The sequence below is a fragment of the Diorhabda sublineata genome, chromosome 7, assembly GCF_026230105.1.
Source record: "Diorhabda sublineata isolate icDioSubl1.1 chromosome 7, icDioSubl1.1, whole genome shotgun sequence".
Taxonomy (NCBI): domain Eukaryota; kingdom Metazoa; phylum Arthropoda; class Insecta; order Coleoptera; family Chrysomelidae; genus Diorhabda; species Diorhabda sublineata.
Window position 1 is genome coordinate 27004304 of NC_079480.1, and position 26783 is coordinate 27031086.

General features: G+C 33.2%; 1 protein-coding gene across 2 annotated transcripts in view; it reads left to right on the forward strand.

Moving 5' to 3' along the window:
• Nucleotides 1-45: 45 nt before the first annotated feature.
• Nucleotides 46-26783, forward strand: part of LOC130446509 (glutamate dehydrogenase, mitochondrial-like) — a 45113-nt gene continuing 18375 nt past the window's right edge. The window contains exons 1-2 of one of the 2 annotated variants that reach the window (XM_056782818.1): nucleotides 46-952; nucleotides 11822-12022. In XM_056782818.1, coding sequence (XP_056638796.1) covers nucleotides 517-952; nucleotides 11822-12022 — 637 coding nt within the window. In that variant the 5' untranslated portion in view covers nucleotides 46-516. The remainder of the gene's footprint in view (nucleotides 953-11821; nucleotides 12023-26783) is intronic. The other variant, XM_056782817.1, reaches the window with a different exon arrangement.

Genomic DNA, 26783 nt, shown 5'->3' on the forward strand with positions numbered 1-26783 from the left:
CTATTATCGTTAGGTTAACACAATTTGACACCATCTCTTAATTACAAGGCCGACCTGGCGGCCATAGAGTGAGGTAGTTTAGCTCCCGTGAAATAAACCCACCATTTTTATTTGTAATACTACTATAAAATCAATTAAATACTAGTTGGAAAAGGTGAAGTAAAATATTTTGGCTATCTTGCCAAAGATATTTTGTCATTTCGCTGAACTGGGCAATCGGGTAACATCGTAATTTGAAGTAGTTAATGGTACCAGCTTGATCACACCATTCAAACTTTCGACCCCACTTCCACTTCTTACGTTTAATTCTAAACTTTAAAGTATTACAATCGTGTATAGTGTAGATACTATAGTAGAGTTGTGGTGGGTGTAGTAGAGTTATTGCAAACTCGTCTTATTTAGCACGGTTGTAATAATTACATAACGAAAGGTCCTAGAAACCGCCGGTTTTCAGGTTTCTATGTATTTTGTGAATTAAACAACAAAGTATTATTAAGCCAAATTCAGACGAACAAAATGATGAATTTAAAGTTTATAACGAAAATCGCTCCGTTAAAATCGCGAAGTGTGGAAGTAAGCACATTACTTAAAGCCCTACCAGCTGCATGTAGTCAACTTCAAGGTAGAACTTATGCAGACCATGTTATTCCAGATAGATTAAAGGATATGCCTACTCACCCAAACCCCAGATTTTTCGACATGGTCGAATATTTCTTTCACAAAGCATGTGTTCTAGTAGAAGATAAACTAGTGGAAGATCTGGGAAAGGCAAAAGGATCTAAGTTGACCTTAGATCAAAGAAAAGCTAAAGTAAAAGGTATTTTAACCTTTATGGAACAATGTGATCATATTATTGAAGTTTCTTTTCCTATTAAAAGAGATAACGGTCAGTATGAGATTATTAAAGGATATAGGGCTCAACATAGCACTCATAGAACTCCATGCAAAGGAGGTAAGTTTTAATTACTAAATTGTACAACTACTTATTATTGTATAGGTTGTTTTCTTATTTTCGCATTTCAGCAAATTCTTCATTTAATTACCATTACTGCATAATATGTAAAGTAAATTGTTTGCAATCTTTTTATATTACATACATATTAGCTTATAAAAATGTTCTCAAAATTCAACATAAGAAGTTAAATTCCTGAAAATCTATGAACCTATTATAAATTTTATTATTAGATAAATTTTATATATTACATTTGTTAATATTTTCTAATTGCACAATAAAATAGAACTAATTAAGGTCCAAATTACATGCTGAAAATCTGAATGTTTCTAAATTAAATTTATATACTGAAGTTATATTATTTATTAAAGAAGTTGATAAGAGCAGTTTTTACATTGCATTTGCGTGATATTGGTATAATTTAGTCTCACAGATATCTCCTTTGGAATCTAATAAATAAGAATACATAAATAAGATCAGACTGATAATATTACAACACTAGAATCTTACTGCAAAGCAATAAGCAAACTTTTTAATAAACAAAGAAATTAATCAATACAAGGTTAATGTGTTATGAAGAATTATAAAAAATAATATTAATGTAATAATGTAATAGTAAAATAACTAAGAGAGAGGCAAAAAGAGTTAGGTTAAAATGGCTACTAACTATGAAACAAGATGATTACGATATATATAGAAAAATAAGAAACAAGAGCACAAAGATAATAAAATGCCTAACAAACAAAATAGAAAAGATATAAGGGAATATCAAAAAGGTTTTAGACAAGGAAAATCAACAGTAGATGTGATACATACTATAAAACAAGTGATCTCAAAAAGGTATGAGGACAATATTAGTATTAGTATTAGTATTCAAATGCTATTCATCGACATCAAACAAGCATGTGACAGTCTGAAAAGTAGGACAAATATAAAGGACATAGAAAAACTACAAGTACCCCAAAAGTTGATATGATTGGTAAAAATGACTATGCTAACTTGTAGTGCAAGGGTAATAACAAAAAATGGACCATCTGAGGAATTTGAAATAAATGCTGGGGTAAGGTAGGGTGACGGACTATCAGCGGTAATGTTTAACATTAAAATAAAAGCATATGTTGATGATTTAACTCTATTAGCAAAAGACTGAAAGAGTCCTGAGAACATATTAGAAAAAATTGTAAGAGAAGTTATTTTGTAAACTAGTTTACCTCTAGTCTTTCGGAATGTTAACTTGGTTATCGAAATGTGCATCAGACAGTGTAATTGTGAGTGTTGGTATAGTGGTGGTGTTAACAGTGTGTTTAGTATGAATATCGTCAACGGTTCCAGAAATTCCAACTTAGTACAAAAAAGTAAAGATAAATGACCTCATCTTCAAAGTAGTCAACACCTTTAAGTACTTAGGAACCATGATAAGCAACAAAAATTACAGAAAGAATGAGACAAGGCAAAGAATTCATGAGGGATATAGGGCATATAATATATACAAAATTATAATGCAGAGCAAGTAGTTACATGCTGAAATTATGAGACTAACAAATATGGACGAAGAACAACTAAGGATAATGAGATGAAAATGATTAGGAAAATTTATGGACCAGTGAAAGTTGGAAATAATGAGTATAGCGGACTTATGAATTATGAAATTAATAATATATTAGAAAACTAGGATATAGTCAATACAAATAAAGCAAAAATGTATTCTTTGAGTATGATAGACACATTAGAAGAATAGATAAACGACAGGGTACAAGAAATATTACAGAATCGAGACCCAATGGGAAAAGATTGCCTTGAGGACCAAAAAATTGATGGACAGATGCAGGACAAGAAGAAATGGAGACAATAGTCAAAGATATGTGATAAGTAGTGATAAAATGTGGGTTGACCACAAAAATAAGGGTCAACAGAGCTCAATCTGAGCAGCTACAATTATTGATTGAATGTATAGTATATATATATATATATATATATATATATATATATATATATATATATATAGTATATATATATATATATATATATATATATATATATATATATATATATATATATACTCCTTTGTCAAAATGCTTAACTCGGGTTTTACCATCAGATAATTTTTTTTCTTAAGATTTTTTTTTTAGAAACTATTTTAGTTCATTACCCCTGTAACAAGTACCTAATAATTATCTTATGAAATTATATACCTAACAGAAACTTGTTTTTTACATTTGATGGAATTGTAAGATCATCCTTTGTTTTTAAATTATTAATATCTAATTAATTTTTGTTTGTGGTTTGTTGAAAAAGTTTGATAGAATATTAATATATCTTTTGTTGTGTTTTTCGCATTCGAGAAATTGAAAAGTTAATTTATAAATCCTATTCTAAATATATTTATACAAGTGGATATTTCCGGACAAAATTATTTTATAATCAGATATTTAGATCAATGCTTCCAACACTTCAAAATAAATCTAATCCACTTTATGCCTACTCAAGTGTGTAATTAATTATTTTCTAAAATTTAAATCCAAGTAATGAAACTTAATGTATATATTTGAGAAGATAAAAAACTGAATTATGTTTTAACAGATACTTGAAATTTTTGATAGTAATAAAAATGATTTTTTGCAAGCTTAATAGTTGGTAAAGAAAATAAGGGAGAGAAAGAGAAAATGCTTCATTGCTATAGAAAATATTATAATTTCATAGACAAAGCGATTAAAATGAATAAATAAAACGAATCTTTACATAAATTAGATGTAAAATATAGAAATATAAAACAATAATGTAGTTGTAAACAAATAAAAAAACTTGAAAGTAACCACAAATAAAATTACATGTTATAATATAAATATTTTAAACATTCACCTGTGAGTAAAAAATCGACTTAATCGTACGCTGGCGGTCAAAAGTCTCTATCAAAAATCTGGAGCTTCTATTATTTTTCTGATTTTAGGGTCTCAACGCAACTAGTATTAGCTTTATAATGAGTGATCTATGTTGTTATTGAGTTATTTTTTTGGCAAAGAAAATATATCAAACGAAAAGGAATCTTAAACAATGAAAAAGGATTATAATTAACAGTAAAGAAAGTACAAGCTTAAATTCATCAAAATTTATTTAAAATTAACCTATCAATATTTAGTGTTTCTTCACCTGCCCTGAATAACAGCTTCCAATCGCTTTTCCATGGATCGAAGTTTCTTTACTCGATCTAGTTTGATACTATACCATTCTTTAGTGAGGGCCGTTTTGAGGTCCAATTTCGTGGCTGGTGGATGATTTCTAGTCCAAACTTTTTTCTTAAAATCATCCCATAAATTTTCGATAGGATTTAAGTCCGGACTACAAGCTTCTACGTATCGCTTCGCTGTTAATCCATCATCACTTTCAATAAAAACCAACTCAGTATTTGCTTTCATTGAAATGCTCGCACAAACCATCCAGGAACCTTCTCCAAAAGCCATGTTTTCTTTTATGCAACATCGCGCGAATCTTTCTCCAGGTCTTCTGTACACTCGTCCTCTTCTATTGCTACCATACAGTTACACTCTGATTTTATGGAAAAAATACTGTACAAGCTCAGCAATGACTTTAAAACTTATCCGGACTGTACACCATCGAAAAGAACCATTTGTTAGATATTGGTTTGCGGAATTTAAACGTGGTCCTACAAACACCGATGATGGGGGACGTTCTGGTCGTCCAATTAAGGTGGTTACTACAGGAAAAATCGAAAAGTCCACAAAATGTTTATAATCGTAAATTGGAATAGCGTGAGATAGCTGAGGCCGTAATGAACATGAACATGAACATTTGACCATGAGATAGCTTTTTGCAAAGTGGGTGCCGCGTTTACTCACAGTCGATAGAAAATAACAACGAGTTGATGATTCAGGGCAGTGTTTGGTCATGTTAACACGTGATAAATCAGATTTTTCACGTCGATATGTGGCATTGGATGAAACATGGATCAATCGCTTCAATCCTAAATCAAAACGATCATCATCTCAGTGGACTGCAGCCGATGAAACACGTCCAAAGGCACAACAGTCAGCTGGGAAGGTTATGGTTTCAGTATATTGGGATAAGCATGGAATATTGTTTATAGACTATTTCTAAAAGGGAGACAACCAATAGCGAATACTACATAGAGTTGTTGGATCGTTTGAATGCAAAAATTTAGGAAAATAGGCCTCATATGTCGAAGAAAAAAATCAATGTTTCACCACGACAACGCACCTATTCACAAGTCGATGGCGACGATGGTTGAATTGAAAAAATTACCCTTAGATTTGCTTCCTCATCTACCGTATAGTCCAGATCTGGCCCTCAGTGACTACTGGCTATTCGCTAATCTCAAAAAAATGCTCGCCGGTATGAAATTCAGCACAAATGAACAAGCAATTGGTGAAACTGAAGCCTATTAAGGCAAAAGACAAATCCTTCTACAAGCATGGCATCGAGAAGTTAGAGAAGCGTTGGAATGATTGTATTGCTCTTGAAGGAGATTAAATTGATATATAAAATCGATTTTTAGTAAAAACTATGACTTTCTTAGTTAGTCACACGACTTGTTGAGTGATATGTTAAGTTTAGCATATCTAAATTCCAAATCTTCCAATGATTTACACAATGTCATTCTGCCAAGTTGTGTATAATCCGTGTATAACCGAATTTCGTCCAGGAACTTCTGTGTTACATTAGTCCTATTTTCAGTGACCTAGCAGTTAATTATCTCACTACTCCTGATGGGAACCATCAATCATCTAGTTAAGTGATACAAAGTGACCCTTATTTTACCTTCTATCAACGTAGCGTCTCGGATTACTTAATGTTTGTCTTTTATTAATGTGTCAGTGAAGATTCATAAATCTACCTACCTAACCTCTAGTTACTATTGTATTAGTTTGGATTTATTGTACACTGACCGCTCCTAATAAGATCCAACGTCATAGTTAAGTGCTCCAAATGTCCCTTAAACGCTTGAAGTTCCATTAACGTATCAAATTACTTATTTTTATTTTATATCGACGTGATTCTAACGATCATAAATATAATTAATTATAGCTGTGGTATTAATATACGCGGATAAGAGTTCTTATTAAGTTTTGACATCCAACTAGCACAGCAGTTAGATTATTGAAACCACTTTATTTGTTTATATTTTTTTGCTTAATAAATAGCTTTTTACAAAGTTGTGAATTGAATTATTTAACTATTTAACTGAAGAAGTTCTTAGCGATTGAAGTGTTCTCATTTTATAAATAGTAGAGTATTGAACGAGTCTGGGTTTTTAATAAAAAATAAATGTTCAGCATTGTAGTTTCTTTTGATTTTTGACCGTTTACTCAGTAATATACAAAGATTTTTTAATTGTTACTCTAGTCTAGTCTAGACTAACTAGAGGATCTAATATTTTTTTGAGCAAAATCCGCAGTTTGAAATTTCACTCTGAACTAACTAGAAATTATAAATATGGAGATATCTAAAAAGAACTTATTTTACATCTAAACGAGCGATGTACTCATATTAAGCACGTGTATTAAATTTGATTCTCCAGATTTAAGATTAAACCATAGTTATTGACCTCAGATATCAATTTTTGTGAAAATTCATCATAAAAACATAAAAAATAAATTTTTTTAACGCTTATTCTTATTGATAATGGTAATTTTGTTATGATGTTTTCCCCTTTTTAGGTTTTCAGACTCTTATGTCTGCTGATAATTAAATAATCTTTTTATTTAAATCAAAATTTTGATAGTTTAAGATAAAATTACGTAATATTGGATGTGGTAACGTTACTTGCTTATCACATTATTGCCACTAAAAAATAATTATTAGTAATAAGTAATCGTTCATGTTGTTTCCTAATATATTTTTAAACTAATTTTATTACATAGCTTTCAACTGCTTCTGTAGCTTCTCAATCCCTTTCTGTTAATGAAATGATCGTAAAAATGTTTGGAACTGAAAAATCGATTTTCCTGCTTACGTAATTCGAAAAAAAGGCGGTTGTAGGAACTATATAACAATTAGATACTTTTTTTCTTTAACTTCTTATTTCTTAGACCTTTTTATATGTTTTTGTTCATAAATCGTCTTGGTATTAGATCTTTTCTGATTGAAAATTAATTTGACCTTTCGATCTTTATCAAAATATGATTTGACATTGATTTCGGAAACTAATTTTCAATCAGAATAGACCTAAAATCAAGACGATTCATCAACAAAAACCATATATACTTACACAAGGGAAGTAGGGGTTATCACAAGTACAATAACCCGTAGAACGAAGCCGGATCCAGACTCTTCACGAGGTATTGTGTGTGCGAGAGTGTGGACGGTGCGCTTGTGTACCTTGACGCGAGTCAAAGGAGGCGAGACGACCACATCCTCGCGTTCGCTTTTCTGTTGATTGCCTAGTGAAGAAGCAATTTTTCATCATGATAGAGTGGAGTCATGATTTGTGCATCACTTTATTGGAACTATACCAATGGAACCAATCATTTTAAATTCACAAAACCCTTATCCCATAGATGAAAATAAGGTGAATGACCCTTGGGATCGAATAAAATATATATAGGTTACACTATATTGACATTATCCATCACATTATAACCACAAGACATTATAATATCGGTAGACACATAAAGTAACTAACGCAGTTGTCTGAAACACGTCTATTTTTTACTCGCCAAAACTCGTATGTAGAGCCTCTGGAAGGCGGCTCAAGAGAATCTGAAATGGGTATAAAGAAAGACCTTTTACGAACACGGAGCTGGCAAATATGCATCTGATTTATGGATTGGCAGAAGTAAAGATTATATCGAGAAAGATACCCACATCGAATATTTGGTTTCATTCAACTCATTCTCTAGTTCACCAATCTATGGTCCAATGGTATAACTGCATGCATTACCATTTTAGATGGAAACTTTGAGCATATTCTGTAACATTTCCAACATCATATACCAGCATTTTCAATATTTTTAACCAATAAATCTTGTTTCTGTCATAATACGGAGCACGAAATTTGCTATGCAAATCTGGGTTCTTGTGATGTACCCTATCTCCCTTTAAGACGTGTCCAATGGGTTGAACTTAACCTTTCAGTTTTGAATCTATAGTTTATATAAGATAATGAAGAACCTGTTAACATCAAGCATTTCAAAAGATTTTCGCGAGCCTTTCCTTGTACCAATTTTTTCCCCCTTTTCTTATGAGACAGTTCAAATTATTGTTCAATAAAATGAATCGTTTTATTCATACTGTACCATAAAATTTATTTTACAATGTTGTTGGGGGATGGCTTCCATGGAGGAAGGAAATACTAGAAATAATAAAGGGGCTAAAAAACGGTGAATCCCCTGAAAAAGACGAAATAGAGCAAGAATATCTATCTATCATTTAGTAAGGAGTATGTGAGAACAAGAAATAATATCATAAGCTTGGAAAATGGCAATAATGGTGCCAATACATAAGAAAGCGCTACTAGATACGGTCTAAAAAATTATGGCTAATGCGATAGGTAGAAATTTGAGAGTATATGGAGAAAACACAAAGAATGGGGTATGAATATGAACTGCCAATTTACTCAGCTTACATTTCTGTGAACAGAAACTATTTGTAGTTCATTATGAACGATCTTAGTATTCCAGTCCAGTCCAAAATGACATATAAAAACGAAGATAAAGACAAACCAAAAAATATCAAAATGTTTCCAGACCAACTCAGGATTAAAATAGGGAGATCTGTTATCCACTACGTTGTATTAGAATGGATAGTACGTAAAATCGGTTTGAACAAAACATGGAAAAGGACTCTAAAAACATGGATGGCGCAACTACTGCCATAAGCAGATAATGTAGTAATCCTTTCAACATCGGAAAGCGAGCTTTCATTGAGTAAACTTCTTTCTTGGTTGGCTAGAATGAATTAAAAAAAAAACTTTATTTTTATTGTGTTTATATCTGTCTGACGCAAGTCTCGATCCGTGTTACCAACCTAACCTCTCAAAATTCCTTTTTTAGAGCGCGAAATTCGAATTGAAACATAAAAATGCTTACAATAGAAACAGCAGTGACAGTGAATCTACCAGTCAACGAAGATCAATTGAAGTTCATGATAATGACAACACCACAAAATAATAAGAACAATGAGAAGTTTGTCAATATAAGTGAACGAAGTAAAAGCAATGAATGTAGTACAAGTTCAAAGATATGATATCTTGGGGTGGTTATCAAAGATATGATATCTTGGGGTGGTTATCAAAGACGTCGGTGACGAGAGAGAAAATCTGGAAGCGAAGATGACGAAAGGAAATAAACGTTCCAAAAAAAATCTCCAGAAAGGCGTAGCTACAGCTATACAAAACAATATAAGACCAATAGTGGATTCTTAATAAAGCAGAGAAAGAAAAGATGGATATATGGGAAAGAAAAATACTCAGAAGGATACCAGGAGGTAAAAAGGAGGGAGAATTATGGTTGAGAAGAACAAATAATGAATTAAGGAATTTATTTGGACAAGAGGTATTAAACGAAATAATAAGATCCAAAAGAATAGAGTGGCTGGGTCATATACAGAGAATGCAACAAATAAAATTATGGACATAGAATAAGGAGGAACAAGAAAAAAAGGAAAACGAAGAAAAAGATGGTAAGCAGAGGTGATGGAGGACGTGAGAGAGAGAGAGAGAGAGGAATTTAGGACTGGAACTCGAAAGCAAAAAATTGGAAAGAATGAAAGGCAATCATTTCCATGCTATGGGCCTGAAAGGCCTGCGTGAAGCACCTATATATAATATATATTGGGGGTGGCTTGAGTGTTGTCGTGCCATTATCTTGTTTAAAACGAACCTTCGTCATAATATTACACTTTCATCGATAGCAATATGATTTTATTGAGGTCCTGTTGTTAAATAAACCAATAGGAGAAATAGTTGGGTGTTCCATATTCAAATAATTAATTTATGTACATATTTAGTTCAATTTCACAACTGTATAGTTAAAATAAACATGTTTTCAAACATTTTGGATCCAAGGTCAAAATTGGTATAGTTACAATTACTCAGTCATATACTCGTATCATATTAATGTGTTTTATATAAATTTAAAGGTTAATCAACAATATTTTATCGTTTTCAAGTGCTTCTATTTATATAAATGGATCGGTACAATTTATACATTAGATATTTCTCAGTATTATTCAGATATATTCCGGGCTTAGAATAATGATGATACTGCACTTTACCAAAAATTAATATATGTAATCAATATATGTAAAAATATATGTAAAAAGTACAGGTAAAATAGGATTAAACCCGAATTTAAATTGGGCGCTTCTGATTTTCTAGATTCTCAGAGGTTTTCGGTTACTGAATAAGCCTAACAAAATTACGGGCACGGGTTTTCGGAATTTTGGAACGCGAATAACTCGAAATCTAAGAGGAATTCGAAAAAAACTGTCCGAACAAAAAATGTAGAGCACAATATTTTCTAAAAAAAGGTCTGCAGTAATTTTTTCGTTAGAGCTGCTATATCTGAGTAAATCTCCCTCAAGCCGGAGCATCCGCTCGCGAATTCAAGCCAATTTACGCTGTACTTGGGAAATTTTCGAAAATTTGCGAGATGAAGAGGAAAATTGGCCACACAAGCACTTGAACTTTCAATGAATATATTTAATCACTCGCCACAAGCAAATCCAACGAGAGATTTGTCGTTTGTGTTATTATCAATATTTTCATCTATATGTATAACACACTGGTTTCAAATAAACTAACTTTAAAGTTTTCGAGTTATTCGCGATTCAAAATATTTTTGAGCGTTCAATTCATAATTGAAGCTATGAAAAAATTGAACCGTTTTTTGTACAAAATGTTTAGCTCCACATTTTTTATCCCGGCATTTTGTATCGAAATCCTCATAGTTATCTGCAATTCAAAATGTTTTTGAGTACATGAATCCATTTTACGGTGAGAATTTTTGAGATTAGGAAAAAATACTTGAAAACCAATCTGTAGAGAATTTTCTACTCTACGTTCTTTGCTCCAGCACTTTTTTTCGATTTCCTCGTTGTCTTCGAATTATTCGCGATTCAAAATATTTTTGGGTATATAAACCCATTTTAAGGTGAAAATTTTGAGGTTAGCTGCAAATATCTGGGATACTTTTTTATAGAGAATTTTCCACTTTACACTTTTTGCTCCAGCACTTTTTTTCGATTTCCTCGTTGTCTTCGAGTTATTCGCGATTCAAAATATTTTTGGGTATATAAACCCATTTTAAGGTGAAAATTTTGAGGTTAGCAGCAAATATCTGGGATACTTTTTTGTAGAGAATTTTCCACTTTACGCTTTTTGCTCCAGCACTTTTTTTCGAATTCCTCGTATTTCTCAAGTTATTCGCGATTCAAAATATTTTTGAGTGTATTAACCGATGGTAAGGTGAAAGTTTTGAGGTTAGGAACAAATACCTGGAATACTTTTTTGTACAATTATATTCAATAGTTATAAAAAACACTGGGGGCATTATCATTTGCACTATACCTACAACTAATGAGTATAACTAATAATTGGCAACAATCAAAGAAACTGGTTTCAATGGCCTACCATCTAAGAATTACTATCTAAACCATCTAAAAAACTATTGTTGGTTATCCAACCATACTTGCCGGATACTTGAACAAACCACACTATTATTTTGGACATACTCGGCCCGAGGACGCAACAGCGTGAAAAATATCATAAATTTGAATATAATCTTAAAACATTAAAATTATTTTACCAGTTTTAAAAATTTAATAAGAAAGAGTATGCGGAATTGTATATAAGGGGCCCCAAAAACCTTATTTTTTTATATGTTCTATTTATAGGAATGCGTTTCTCCATGGATGTATCAAGGGATGAAGTTAAAGCTTTAGCGGCTTTGATGACGTTCAAATGCGCTTGTGTAGATGTTCCCTTTGGAGGTGGTAAAGCCGGCGTCAAAATCGATCCTAAAACGTATTCTGAACATGAATTGGAAAAGATCACAAGAAGATTTACTTTAGAACTAGTCAAAAAAGGTTTTATTGGTAAGTACGAAATGATATTAGAAAAATCTAAAGTAGCTAGGTGATTGTGTTATGAAAATTAGTTGTACCAACATTTTTCAAAAAGCTCTAATGCTTGTTTATTCATTCAGTAACTCTTTTTATAATGCAAGGAAGAAGTCTTTACCTCTTCAGAAGCTTTTACTTCCAATTTTTACTCTGGAGATTAGCCAGCAATAATATTGGAACAAAAACGGATCCCAATGGGAGGCGTTCATCTAATTGGCGAGTAAAATCTGAAGAATCCTAAGAAGGTGACGAAAAACGAGGTTGGAAAGCTTCTTCAGAGGCGGTTAAAGCCGCTAGCACAAACTGGTTGAAATCGAAATAGCAAAAATAACTGCCCCCTATATTTGTGGCAAGTTTTTCTGCTGTTACTAGTCCCAAATATTTCCTTCATTTGCTATACACGAATGAGAATTTGAGAAGATTCGCTTAAGTCCAGCATAACCAGCAGATATTCCTTTCAGCACCACGCAAGCATTAAGTTCATCCCAAATACTTTGGAATTCGTTTCAAATGTTCGTGCACCGTATTTGTTAAATCTTTTACCCTTTAACTCGGCCTTTAGCTTTGCGAACAATAATAGTCGGACGGGGCCAGGTCAGGGCTATTTTATGGTTGTTCAATATCTGTGAAGCCACATTCGTATACAATAGCCTTGGAAAGCGAAGCAGTGTACTCATATACTTACTTATTTTGTAACACATTTTCTTGCATTATTTATTACGTACACTGCACTTAAATAACTTATACTAATTAATTTATCACTAACACTTGACTATCTTATATAATTCGTTCAAATTCACCGGTTGGATTTCTATTTCGCTCCGTTCATTATAACTTGCAGTTATAAACTAACTAATTCCGCTAAACATGCTCGATTTTATGTCAGAAAGGACATATGTAGAATTCTAGAAAGTAAAGAAACAAAAATAAATGAATTGAAAGTCATTTCTAGAAATTAGTTCAAAAAAGATACAATGTAACCAAATCTATGATAAAAACAAACCGCAAACGAATTCTGCTTTCGCCAAATTTTAGACTTTCATTATAACCAAATAGGACCGGCTTCACGGCCCATGTCGTGGACTTGTTCGTAACAGTAAATCCGAGGTGATACGATGATTACCTTTTAAGTTTTCATAAAAAGTGAAATAGAAAAGGACAAGTTCGGAAAAAAGTGTTTTATTGCTTTTAGAAATATTCGCCCTTAAGTTCTATAAATTTTTGCATATGCTCAAATCAATTCTGGAAGTTGACATCGTAGAAATTAGAAAGTCATCAACAGTTTTTTGAGGTGATGGAAATCACAGTCCGCGCATCTTTTGTTTTATAGTGGAAAATAAGAAAAAGTCATTAGGCGATAAATCGGGTGAATACGGATAATGTGACATTAATTCGATGTTTTTCTTATTCATATATTCAGTTGCTTGACCTGCCTGGCTGATCTTCTCGACATTCATCACTGATGGACGTACGACCATGACGAAATTCTGCAAAATAATTGTAAACAGTCTTTTCTGATGATGCTTCATTACCAAAAGTATAAAAAAATCATTCAACGTAATTCTTAACGAGTAATTTCCACTTTTGCACTTATTACTGCCCTTTTAAGACTCAGAAAATCAAGGATTCGGGGTGAAAAATTTCCACAATATTTTCCGAGGTCCAGGAAGAGTTACATCCTAAAAGACGTCCTACCAACATTTTTTCCGATCGTTTTGAACCAAATTTGATTGGTTTAGTTGGCAAGATGCTCTTGCATTTTCATATATATTAGCCCTTAGAACCTTCCTCCCAAAAGAATTTTCTTAAAATCAATTATTCATCAACTATCATTCTTTAACCATAACAGGATATCGACATAAATAATTTAAAATATTTGCCAAATATCGAGCTTTTAAGGTATTGTAATGATTTAGGTGTAAACAAAGACATAAAATCTTATGAGCTCCAGTGAGAACTACAACTTTTAGTACCTAATTTACCAAACTCCATTAAAGACGCCAGTCAGATGGTTCAATATATAATTAAAAATGAACTTGAAGATATCTATTCTAATGTTTACATTGCTATTAGAAGACTTGCCTGTAAGTACAGCTACCACAGAAAGAAGTTTTTCTAAATCTCAATCGAAGCAGATTTAACAGCAAAAGTTAATTCCAAACCCTTATTAGATGGCTCCAGTAAGTTAAAAGGGCTTTCATGAAGGTCAAAGCTCACGATTTACAAGACAATAATCCGTCCCGTAGACACATACGGATGCGAGACTTGGACTATGACGACGATCATAAACTATCATTCTATAAACATAATAGGATTCAGAAAATCGCGCCAGGAGGCCCTTTTTTATTTTTGGAAAACTTTTTCTGTATGTTCAAAGGAAAAAATCAAAAAATCGCTGACAATCACTGGTCCAATCCCTCTCGGTCTATGTTCTTCATCTTCATTTGAAATTTTTTTCCTTTGAGACAGCTGTAGTAGGAGACACTCTCATCTTCGTAAAGAGCTCCAACAGCTGATTTGGAATTATTTAAAGCTTTGAATTACTTACAGTTATACAGAACGAATCGAAACGTTTATTTCTGTTTTATCGGTGATATTGATGTTATTGGAAATATGGACATAAATTTTTAGCGAATATCCGCTGTTAAGTTAATTTTAAATGGAATCAACATTCAAGCTCATTACGAAATTAATATACGTTATCTAATCAACTGTAAAACGATCTTACATACCAATAGAGGTACGTGAACCAATCAAAAGCGTCGCCTGTTGCCAACCAAAACCAGCGTTCTGTTGAGTAGGCTTGTCATTTTTTTCACAATTCATTTAAGAAAAAAAAGTGTTGTGTAACTTTGCTATTATTATCGGATATACGTTATCCGAGATAATTTAAACAATTTATTGCCATGAGTAGATAATTTGTACACTCCTAACTAAAACTATCTCTTAGTTTTGTTCGTGATTAATTTCGCTATACAAAGTGATGTCAATATATTTCAATAATTAGAATTGTATCTAGTGAAAAAAAAAATTGTGTGTGTCAGCTCCGACGCACGACTGGAGTTTACTCCTTAAGTTCGATAGTCTAACCAGGCGCAAAAAGATTTTATTTAACTTAGAAAAGATTGGTTGATTGCCAGAATATTTTGGGCTTCCTTCATTAATTTTTTTTTAATCTGTAAGCTCGCTGTCTCTCGGCTGGAGTTTTTGGAGGTTTAGATTTTTTCCTAGTCAAAAAATATAAAAAAAAATTAGAAAATTTATAAATGCATAATTATAAAAATTTTAACCGACTTTAAGAAAATTGATAAAAAAAGGTTTTTATAAACATTTTTTTAACATTATAATTAATTTTTTATTTAAAATATAATATTATCTTAATAATTAACAAAAATGGTTATAAAAAGATAATTATGTCAATAAATCTTTTACATACAATAATAAATAGTACATGAAAATTATTTAAATAAGCTAAAAAATAACTTTTCGAAAGAAAATTATATAAAAACATTATTATAATGAAAAAATATTGTCGATTTTTCTGATAATATTATCGAATTATTGACTACAGTTGTTAATATTTAAAAATTATTTATAAAATAACGTGGAAGAATTTATAGACATCGACAAAAAAATAAATTTTTGGTTAGGTTAGAAATTTTCTATTTTATGTGGATGCGCTCGATAATTCATATTGGGTTGATTATCTAATTTTATGTGTTGTTTTCAAATATATATTTATATGAACTACATCGATAATTATTAAAATATTTAATAAATACAAATTGCACATGCTCATACATATAATACATGAATTATAACGTACCTTGCAACCACGTGTTTGTTAGATATTCCGGCAATATCATCTACACCTCTTTCTGCCATAGTTATTTGAAAATACTTTCAGTTCACTTTAGCGGAACACAATGATAAAAATTAAAACTTCACAATGACAGCAATATAAGTATGTTGACACTAACAAATTAGAAAGATGCGAACCAAAAACGTAACGAGGTCATTCATCGATAGATTTTACTCCTCACATTTTTCTCATACCGGGCCCCTTATATATGCAAATCGATTCTTAAGGAGTAAACTCCAAAAATTAAAAATCTGCAATAAATAAGATCACTTTAGTACCGAAAAAATGAAAATTGTGTAATAAGTACAGTAAGTTGGCAACTAAGTAATTTCGCTTTTTACTGATAGAGAGCTAATAACTTAGTGTTAGTGCCGTTTGTTACATGATACTGGTCACATTGACGTAACTTTAGAAGAAAGTAGTGCGTGATTTTTATTAAAGCTTTTAGTTGTGGGTTAGTTTTATATGGAGTGCAGAAACGAACATTTTCTGCATATTTCACTTTTTTATTTTCATAAAGGAAAGAAAGCTATTGCGGCTCACAAAGAAATATGTGAGGTTTATGGTGCTGACTGCTCAACATATCGCACGTGTCAGAATTGGTATAAAAAATTCCGGTCTAGAGATTTTTCCTTCAAAGATGAATAAAGTTCTAGTCGGCCTACTGAAGTTAATGATGACCAAATCATAGTCATAATTGAAGAGGATCGTCATATCATACCTTACGAATTGAAAGAAATTCATTTAACACAAAGAATCAAAATTTGCGGTATGTACCTTAAACGAAATGAAACTGACCCTTTCAATCATCATTAGTGATGAAAAATAGTTCGAAAACGATCGTGGAGCAAACACGATGAATCAGCACAAACCACATCGAAAGCTGAAAAACAACAAATAACCCTCATGCTGTGAGTTTGGTGAGATTACAAAGGCGTTGTGTTTTCTGAGCTGCTTTCAAGGAACCAAAAGATGAATTCTGATGTTTACTATAAAAAATTAATGAAACCGGATGAAGCAATCGAAGATAAACGGCCAGAATTGTCATTTCGGAAAGGTTTGGTGTTGCACCATGATAATGCAAGGCCTCACACATATTTGGAAATTTGTGGGAAACTATTGGAGCTTGACTGGGAAGTGATGCCACATCCTCCATATAGCCCTGATCTGGCACCATTCGATTACCATTTATTTCGAAGTTTGCAGAATTCTTAGAATAGTTAAACGTTCACAAATGACGATGACCTTCGATCGCACCTGGCTCATTTTTTTTCTGATAAGGACTAGAAATTTCATGAGCGCAGAATCATGAAGTTGAAAGAAAGATGGCAAAATTAACATAATGAAAAATATACAATTGTTTAACATCTATTCTTTGTTAAAAAAAAATGTTTATTTTATACTACAAAACCGAAATTACTTTGTCGCCAACCCAATTAATGGATTTGAACCTTCCGTAGTGGAAATAACATGGTTTCGAATTTCTAGGTTCTAAAGTATCACTTTTTAGGTTCATAATGTATATAACCCTAAATTTTGGATTCAATTCAATTCAGCTTGAGCTGTTTTGTTCCATTAATCTCTTCGTTGGGTTCTCAGGCCTGACTAGCTCTGTTCATTTATATAAATAACTCTTTCTTCATTGATCCGTGCATTACTAGTTCATAGTTAAACTAGTGAGCGGGCAAGGACCGCTGCGCACATAGAACTTTTGATACCCCAGCCTTGTCCCAATTAAAACTATCAAAGAACGATTCCCTCGTAAAATCTGTTCAGGCACCTTGGCTTGTACCTTTTAACTAGGCAAATTTTAAGGTTTGTTCATTGTCATTCTGGATCGTCCATGATAACTATAATATGAAGGTGACGTTTTATATGACCGTGTCAGATTAGAAGGCCAGTCACCAATCGAATTAGGCGCCTGTTTAAATGTAATAGTTGATTGGTAAAAAATGCAGAAATGGTTTCTGGGCCCATTCGTGGCGGATGGGCGAGCAAATCAACCTTGTCGTTGCCCGAACCCAAACGATTTTGAAGTTGCAGCCATCACTCACCGGTTCTTGTAAGACTTTTTTGTACTCCAGCACATACCTAGATCACATCATCCTAGCCGCTACGGCTTTTATGGCAGCTTTGCTGTCTGAGCAGATTTCGTCTTGGAAGAATGTTCCCATAGAGAGAAAAATTTATTTTGGGGTGTCTTACACAGAAGCCGTTCATCTTGGAGCCAACCGTGTACAAAGTGGCTGCATTATTTCCGATTACGGATCTCCACTGTCTAAGCCCTTATTGTTAACGGTCGAAATCTTATTAAAAGTATTGGACATACATACATGCCTCTGCAGTCTGCGTCCATATTTTCGCATAGCCAGTTACTCAAATTGTGCAATTCATTGTGAATATTTAGCCTATATACTGTCCTCATGGCGTCGAATTGTATCGTTAGTCAAGTAGGACTTTAAGGATCCTAAGTGGGACCATACGCTTACGAACCGCTGAACTCTGTCCAGTTGCAGTCTAGTTTTTACTTTCTTCGTAAAGAACCACCACACGATGGCTCCAAAGTGCATATCCAGTGTAGGATCTTCAGTGAAAGGCCCTTTGTTCAACAAAACCAGAAGACCTTCTACATGTCAGAGCATGCCTAACTTCACCTTGCTTTATTCTAATATTTAATATTTCGCCTTCTGGTTGAAAGAAGGAGCTCAGTTTTTTATGTTGAATTTTAGCCAATGGGTGTGACACCACAAGTCTTTTTCCTTGGCTAGTTTGACATGTTGTCTCGTAGGGCAGTAGTGTCCTGTTCCAGGCAAAGAATAACCAATTCGTCAGCCTGCCTTGTTTATGTCTACGATTGAGTCATCAATGATCAGACACCACATGATTATGATTGGAGACAAAACTCTGCCATTAGAACAGCCCTTGGCCGCCACCGACTTGACAAGTTTGCTTTAATTCGACTGATACTTGGCGCTGGAACAGCATCCTATCAGATGTATTTCGATGCTATATCCCTCGAATACTCGACAGAGTACTAAGGAAGGAGTATTGTCGAATGTTCCTTCAATATCAAGGAATGCTGTCAGACCCAGTTTTTCACTACCCGTGGATTACTGGTGTATAATCTCTATAATTAAGAAAAACTATATCAGTTTGATCGACGAATTTGCTCAAAGTCGAAAAGTTATTAAAAATTTTGAACTATATTTTATAAAGATATTAAAACTGATGCGACAAGAACTTATACACATAGTAGAGGTGTATAGGGGATCTCAAAATATGTAGTAACGCCCAAAATTTCCAAAAAAATTTATTCTCTTGGTACCCTGAATGAGAATGTTAAAGACATTGGTAATGGTAAGTAGAAGGTGATCGAATATTTCTGATTTCTTGATTTAAAAAATTTGATTTTTCAACCTTTCATATCATTTTAGAAAAGTTGAATAACCAAAAACATGTTTTCAACATTGTTACCATAAAGTCAATAGCTGGCTATAAATTGTCAAATTTGATGTATATATTTTGGCTCCTGTTTGGAGGCCTCAGGGATGCAACTAGGTAAAGATAAATAAACTAGCTGAGCCTTTGCTCAGTGTCGGTTTTTATGCTATACACCCTGTATAATTAATAGAATCTATTGTCAACGATAGTTTAATTTTTAAAACTATTATTATGTCCTTCAACTATGTCATATTGATTATTGATCTGAATTCCTAATACAATTGAAAAATAATGACGGTTCTAGGCTATGAAAAAAATGTTTCTAATGTTAAGTTTCTTTCTTCGCCAGAATCAATATTTTGGCTTTTAACTATTTCTAACAAAGCATTGATGGAATCGTAATATATAATCTCAATTTTTACCTGTGGTTAGATAGCGGTAGCCTTTTCTTTCTTTGTTGTTATATTTTCTGCATCTACAATAGATCGGGCGCTGGATGGAGTTGAGTATGCAAAATGTGAGGACCGCATTCGTTATATGGTTTTGAATTTAGAAAAGCATGCAGATTATGATTCCGAATGTCGCCAGTCAGTGGTATTGGTCCATTTTTTTTACACTTCTCCCCCTTAAACATCTAGTGAATAGACTTAATGAGAATATCCAATTGATTCTTTTGATTAAAGATAGTCCAATACAATCGATATGTAATTCCTTACAAGAGCAAGTCATTGACTTACAATTGGCTGCCAAAGAAGTTGTAATCAATAGGGTGTAGTTGAGTTTGGTCATCATTCACCTATACATATGTTTATAAATATAAATGTAGAGCATCTGATGTGCAAATAATTTTTAATAAATTTGAACCGAAACCGATATTTTTGGAAATTAACTTATACGGAAGTTCTTCATTCGTTTTTTTTTTGAAAAGTGATAGGCGCAAATGTTTTCCAATTCTTCCAGTTGTTCGATTGTTTGGATTCTATAAGAATGCCATGGGGTATTTTACTTGAAGGTTTGCCTGTTGGATTTTCAGAATTTCTTAGTTGTCGTAGATAATCCCGATAACTATGTTCATGATACCTCACTTCAATTGCATTTAAATCAGCTGGTTGTTCGCAAGTGCCAAGTTTTGTTCTTATTTCTTGATTGTTTAGCACAAATTAAACATTTCTTATTTGTATCAAATTTTAATTCACTTGGTACTGAGGAAGAGATGGAAGTAGAGGCATTCTCTTGCTTTAGTAATGCTAATTCTTGACGCCTTAATTTCTTTTCACTAATATAAGTTGCAATACAAGCTCGATACCAGGAACAATTGTGTTCAGTAAGTCAGTATGACTCTCTATTTTCTTACTAATATCATCTTTTCTGCGATCTGCTGCTTTTTGAATACACAAAACCAACACGATAATCCGTTTAGTTTTCATTCCTCCACATTTATCACTTGTAGTGATATTGTCTGTGCATTTATTTAGATAAAACACACTAACAAAAAACTCAACATCAAAAAACTTTTCAACATTCAACCATCGTTGCCATCAACTTGTGAATCGGTTCATTTTTTTGGTAAAATAGTGTGTTTTTTTCGACTTATAAGGCCGTTTTTACTTGATTTTTGCATTTAAACGATACATTGGAGATAATACTAAAATAGTGAAGCCATAACCTGCCTATCTGCCTTTGGACGCTTCGGACGTGGTTCACCGGTCGAAGTCCACTCAGATGATGATCGTTTTGATTCCGGAGTGAAGGATGGATTCATGTTTCATCCATTGTGACAATTCGACGAAAAAATCTGATTTATTACGTGTAAACCCGTCCAAACACTGCTCTGAATCATCAACACGTTGTTTTTGATCAACTGTGAGTAAACGCGGCACCCACTTTGAAAAAAAGCTTTCTCATGGTCAAATGTTCATGCATAATTGCCTCAGATGTCCCACGCCATTTGAATTTTCGATTAGATATAACCAATTTGCGGACTTTTTTGATGTGTTCTGTATTAACCACCGCAATTGAACGTCAAGAATGTCAACCGTCATCATTGTTTGTAGGACCATAGCTTCCGGCAACATGTGATTTTCTATTATTTTGGGTCTCAGGTAGAAGAATTTGAGCATAGTTGCCGATCCTCACATTTTGTATACTTCACTCCATCCAGTGCCTGGACTAAAAGCGCAACAAATCATTAGAAATAATTTAAAAATTCCTTGTAGAAGTTCAAGACCAGAGACATGCAATTAAGAGACAAAAGACAAAACCTTACTTCACCAAAGATTGCTACTTAGTTCGGAATATTGGCGGTTTGGTTTGTCTGTAAAAAGTATTTGGAAATTAGGTCTACGAAATCTGTATATTGTATAACATTTTTATATTATACCGTATGTCCAAAAAGTATCTCAACACAAAAATAATTTATTACCATATTTTAGGTCTCTTTTAAAAAGGATTTTTCTAATAAAATTTTTTGATATTTCGATTTAATTTCATTCTTTACCAAAATATGTATTTTGATAATCAAAAGATATCTAAAGACACTAAAGACAACGTGGTTAAATTTTTCACCAACTTATAATAGATCTTGTTATAAGTTATCATTTTCAGAATAAGACGAAGAATAAGCTAACCAACCAAACAACCCAAGTCTTGCATATGCTATTTTTTATGAGATCGTAAATTACAATAAAAATATTACTTTCTTAATTTTTAATTACAATCTACACCGTTTTTTCGAGCTTATTAAATAACAATTCTGAGATATTTCTGTCTCTGTTTCTGCTGATAAAGCATCACATAATCGACAATATTACGCCATGAATAACTCAACGTGGAGCGAGATGCGTCTTGGCGATGATCCAAGGTCAGGTGCACGAAATGAGTAATTCAAACATATCAGTTATATACAGGATGTTTCTAAACTTATGCCTTCAAATTTTCGTTATTTATCAATAGAAAATAGACAAAGTTTCACATACAATTGTATTGTCACGTAATTCAATATTAAATACTCCGTCATCTACTTCACCATGATTATTTTTGAAATATCCTCCATTTATTTGTTTTCTTTTTTCTAGCCTTATTTTCCGTATTACTTTCTCATATGCTGATATTTTTCTGTACCTATTTCAATGCTAAACCTCTTAATTCTTTCACTGTTAATTTTAAAGTTTAAAAAATATTTTTTGAGAAGACTTATTTTATTCCAATATGATCAAGAGTTAAGGCCGATTCATAAACTTAATTTTCCGTTTGCCGTTGGTGTTTAGTTGTAAGAAAGACCTCGAAGGAAAGTGCACGCGTTTTTCGTTAGAAAAGAATTTCCAACAGTACAGAACACACTGGTAAACTGTTGGTGTAGTGGTGGTGAAAACAGTGTATTCAGTATGAATATCGCGGTTCCAGAAATTCCAACTTAGTATATCCAACAGTAACAAAATTTTTACCATGTTTCGAGATGATAAGGATTACACAGAAATGAGTCAAAGCACGCTATGAAAACTTTTAACAGAAATAGGTTTTCGCTGGAAAAGTGTTCCAGAAACTCTATTTTAATAGATAGAAAATATATTGTACAATTGAGAACTATAACATAAATGAGAAACTAAAGAATACTGAAATTTTATTTAAATGAAACATGGATCAAAGAAGGACATGCACCAAATAAATTTTGGCAATATGAAACTGTTACAAACTGTTGCAAAAATTGCAAAGGAAAAGAAACCAGACACAACTCGACCTCCTGGACGACCACCTATAAGGTAGTATGAAAGCTGGTCCTCAGCATCCCAACTACTCCTGGCAAACCTTTGATGAAAATACAGGACCTAGTTCTAACTAAAGAAGAAAAAGAAACTGTTACAGGTCGAAGACGGAGTTTTTTAAATAATTTATCTACTGCTTTAAATCCACCATCAGGAAAAGGGCGCAGACTGTTATAGTTTCGGTGTCGGCCATAGGCGTAGGTCTTGAAATAGTATTATTTGTAATATTAAAATTTCAAGTAATTACGTAAGAGAATTGGGAAAAGTATGTTTTCTGGCCTGAAGTGTCAATATGGAAATATTATGTAGGGATTACTTAGGTAGTAGATTATATAGCTACGTTTTGCGTTTAACAGGTACCGTTTAAACTTCTATTATTGCTTCTCTGCCTAATTCCTTTTTACGAGTATCTTACCGGCACGCCTTTGGCACACTATTTTCAGTGTCTGTGAATGGATAACAATAGGCTAAACCCATTTATTGACCCCAACCCAGGTGGTACTACCTGCACTTAATAAAAAGAAAAGAATTTTATAATAAAATCAATGCCAAACTATGAAAGTGGCTTAAATATTCGTTGGGTCACTTTGAAGTCGCTTTGCATATCTAATGAGATTTTATTACTCTATACTTTTCCGAAATAAACTATAATAGTACACATCGGCTGTTCAAATGGTTTCGTTAAGGCACAGTTTCTGTTGTCTAATGGAACCGCGCGAATTGAGAGGCGGGGCAGTACTGCACCGGACGTGGCCAATGTGACTTTCGGGAATGTCACACAGAAACTGCTTCACACTCGCTTAGTTGCCTACAGCTGTTTACCGAAAATGGAATCACGTGAAAAAAAATTGATTGAACCACTGCGAAACCACCGAGTATTATATAATAGAAGTGACCCGAACTATATGAAAATTAAATTGAAACCTTCGTTTTCTCGAGATACATTCCCTTGCGCTGTGCTGCCCTGCACGTGTGCACTGCGACTCAACTTGCGCCCGGCTTAAAGGTGGTTTACTGACTTTTGAATCCACTCGTTCCGGTGACTACCAAGAGGACATGAATGCTGATGTCAAAGAATGATTGTTACAAATTAGAGATTCTCTTGTTTGGAACTGTATAATAGTAATGGAGTTATCACGCAGGATATTTAGAAAAATTGCTGCCCACAACCGAGTGGTTAGAAAATATTTACAGAATTGGCTGAATTCAATGAAGTGATACGCCTATTGCTTCATTATTATCATACTCTCTCATTTATAAAAATAGACTATAAAAGCGAATTGATTAACCCTTCTCTTATTTTATCAGAAACAGCTTTACTACACACCAAGATTAACAATAACTTCAAAGCATCAAACACTAATTAAAATGTCAAAATCGGCTTCTTCGCAACGTCAAAAAGGTATCAAGATTTGTTTTACAAACTTTACGTTTATCGAATAGACCATTCAACTGAAGTTGTCTCTCACGTCAATTTTGCTAATTACTAACCATTAACGAAAACTATGCTAATATATATCTTCTTCTTAAAGTGCCATCTTCGGACGAAGTTTGGCGAACCATCATGACTATTTCAATCACAGTTGCTTTAAACCAAGGGTGTCTAACTTGCAAGGCACCAATGGCCAAAACTAAAACCTTTGATGTGGTTGCGGGCCATATAATAATTTTGTTAAAGTAATAACAAAATAATGTAAGGTATAAAAATAATTAAAACAAAAAAAGAGTATTATATATTTTATTGCTCATCGAGTACGTTTTTTTAAATGAATGGAAAATTTATAATATTTTTTTTGAGAGCTAAGAGAAACATTGCAATAATAATAAAAAGTTATATCTAATGTGAAGACTGTGGTCGATCGGCTTCATCCACCAATGAGGAAATGTCCACCTCCAGTTCAGTTGTAGACAGTCTCATGAGATGACGCAAGGAAGAATCGGTGAGGCTGCTTCTGTTGGGGTTTTTAATGTACTTCATGGAGGAAACGGCACTTTCACATATATATGTGCTTCCGAACATTGATGTAATCTTCAGTCCAAAATCTCGCAGATTTGTAAATTTATCTTCAGACAGTAATTTGAAAAATTCAGGTCCCCTTTCTTGTCTGGTGATTAGGAACATGTCAGCTTGAAGGTCACATAACTCAATTTGTTTGTCGGGTGGTTGATCTTCAATGATTGCTCCGAAAGGATTATTATAAAGCAGTAAACTGCTTTTGAGACTTTCGATTTCTTCAAATCTTGTATTGAATTCATCAATAACTTGTTGAATATGTGAACTGCAGCATGAAAACTCAATATTTTCCTCACTATTGAATTCTTCTGCTAGTTGCAGACAGCTAGGGAAGTATGTCAGGTTGTTCTTTTCCAAAGCATGTTTAAACACGCTCAGCTTATTCCGAAATCCGTTTATTTTTCCGATTAAATCTGAAACCGTCTGGTTTCTTCCTTGAAGACTCAAGTATAAACTGTTAAGATGATTAGTCAGATCTGTTAAAAATGCTAACTGTCTTAAGAATTCTGGATCCTTAAGCTTTCTTTCCAGTTCAGTTGTGTCCGATGAAACGTATTCATTGAGGAATGCAGGGATTTCCTTTCTTATGGCAAAAAACCGTTCCATGCACTTTCCTGCACTCAGCCACCTTACATGGTTGTACATTAGCAAGTCTCCATACTCAGCCTCTGTTTCCACTAAAAACTGCCTAAGTTGCCTGTGTAGAAGGGATCGATTTCCAGCTCTAATCTTATTTATAATCTTACTCACGGTTTGAAAAACTGATTTTCCACATAAAGCTCCCTGATGTATAATACAATAGATTGCAGGACAAGTAACACCATTCTCTCGAAGCAGACCCACTAATCCAGTTTTTTCACCTGTCATTGATAGGGCCCCGTCTGTTGCTATGGCTGAACATTTATCGAAACCTCCAATTCTATCAACTGCTTTCTTCACAGCCTCATAGATGTCTTTTCCTTTAGTCGTTCCATAAAGAGGGCAGATATCAAATAACTCCTCTTTACTGGTAAAATCGTCGAAAGTTGTACGCACAAATATTAGGAGCTGACTAACATCTGATTGATCAGTGCTTTCATCCAGTCAAATTGAGAAATATGAACTTTTTTTAACTAGGCTAAGCATAGATTTTTCTACTTGCTCACCCATAGCAACTATCCTTCTTTGTATGGTTTGATGTGAAAGTGGCACTGATTGAAATTTCTCCGCCATTCTAGAATCTTCAAAAGCTTTGGCCTTTTCAACGGCACATTTTTTAATTAAATTGCCATCAGTAAAAGGTTTTTTTGCCTTTGCTAGCTCAAGCGACACGGCATTTTCATGTTGTAAGGTATGTAAGGATAAAGAAAATATAATCCTCTCCGTAAAACATTTCGCGGGCCACAACGAATGGCATCGCGGGCCGCCAGTTGGACAACGCTGCTCTAAACAATTGGTTTGATGTGCATTTAAACTTTCCCATCTTTCCCTATAGAATGTATAATTTGAAAATAGTCCTCATCGGTTTTGTTTTATGTCGATAAACATTTTAAGAAACCAAAAATATTATATTAAGAGTTAAATTTTAATTTGCTTTATAATAATTTCACCAATATCATGTTTTGAAGAGCTGGGCCGACTTCATTGAGACAGGGCTCGTATTTAATGTGATTGAAA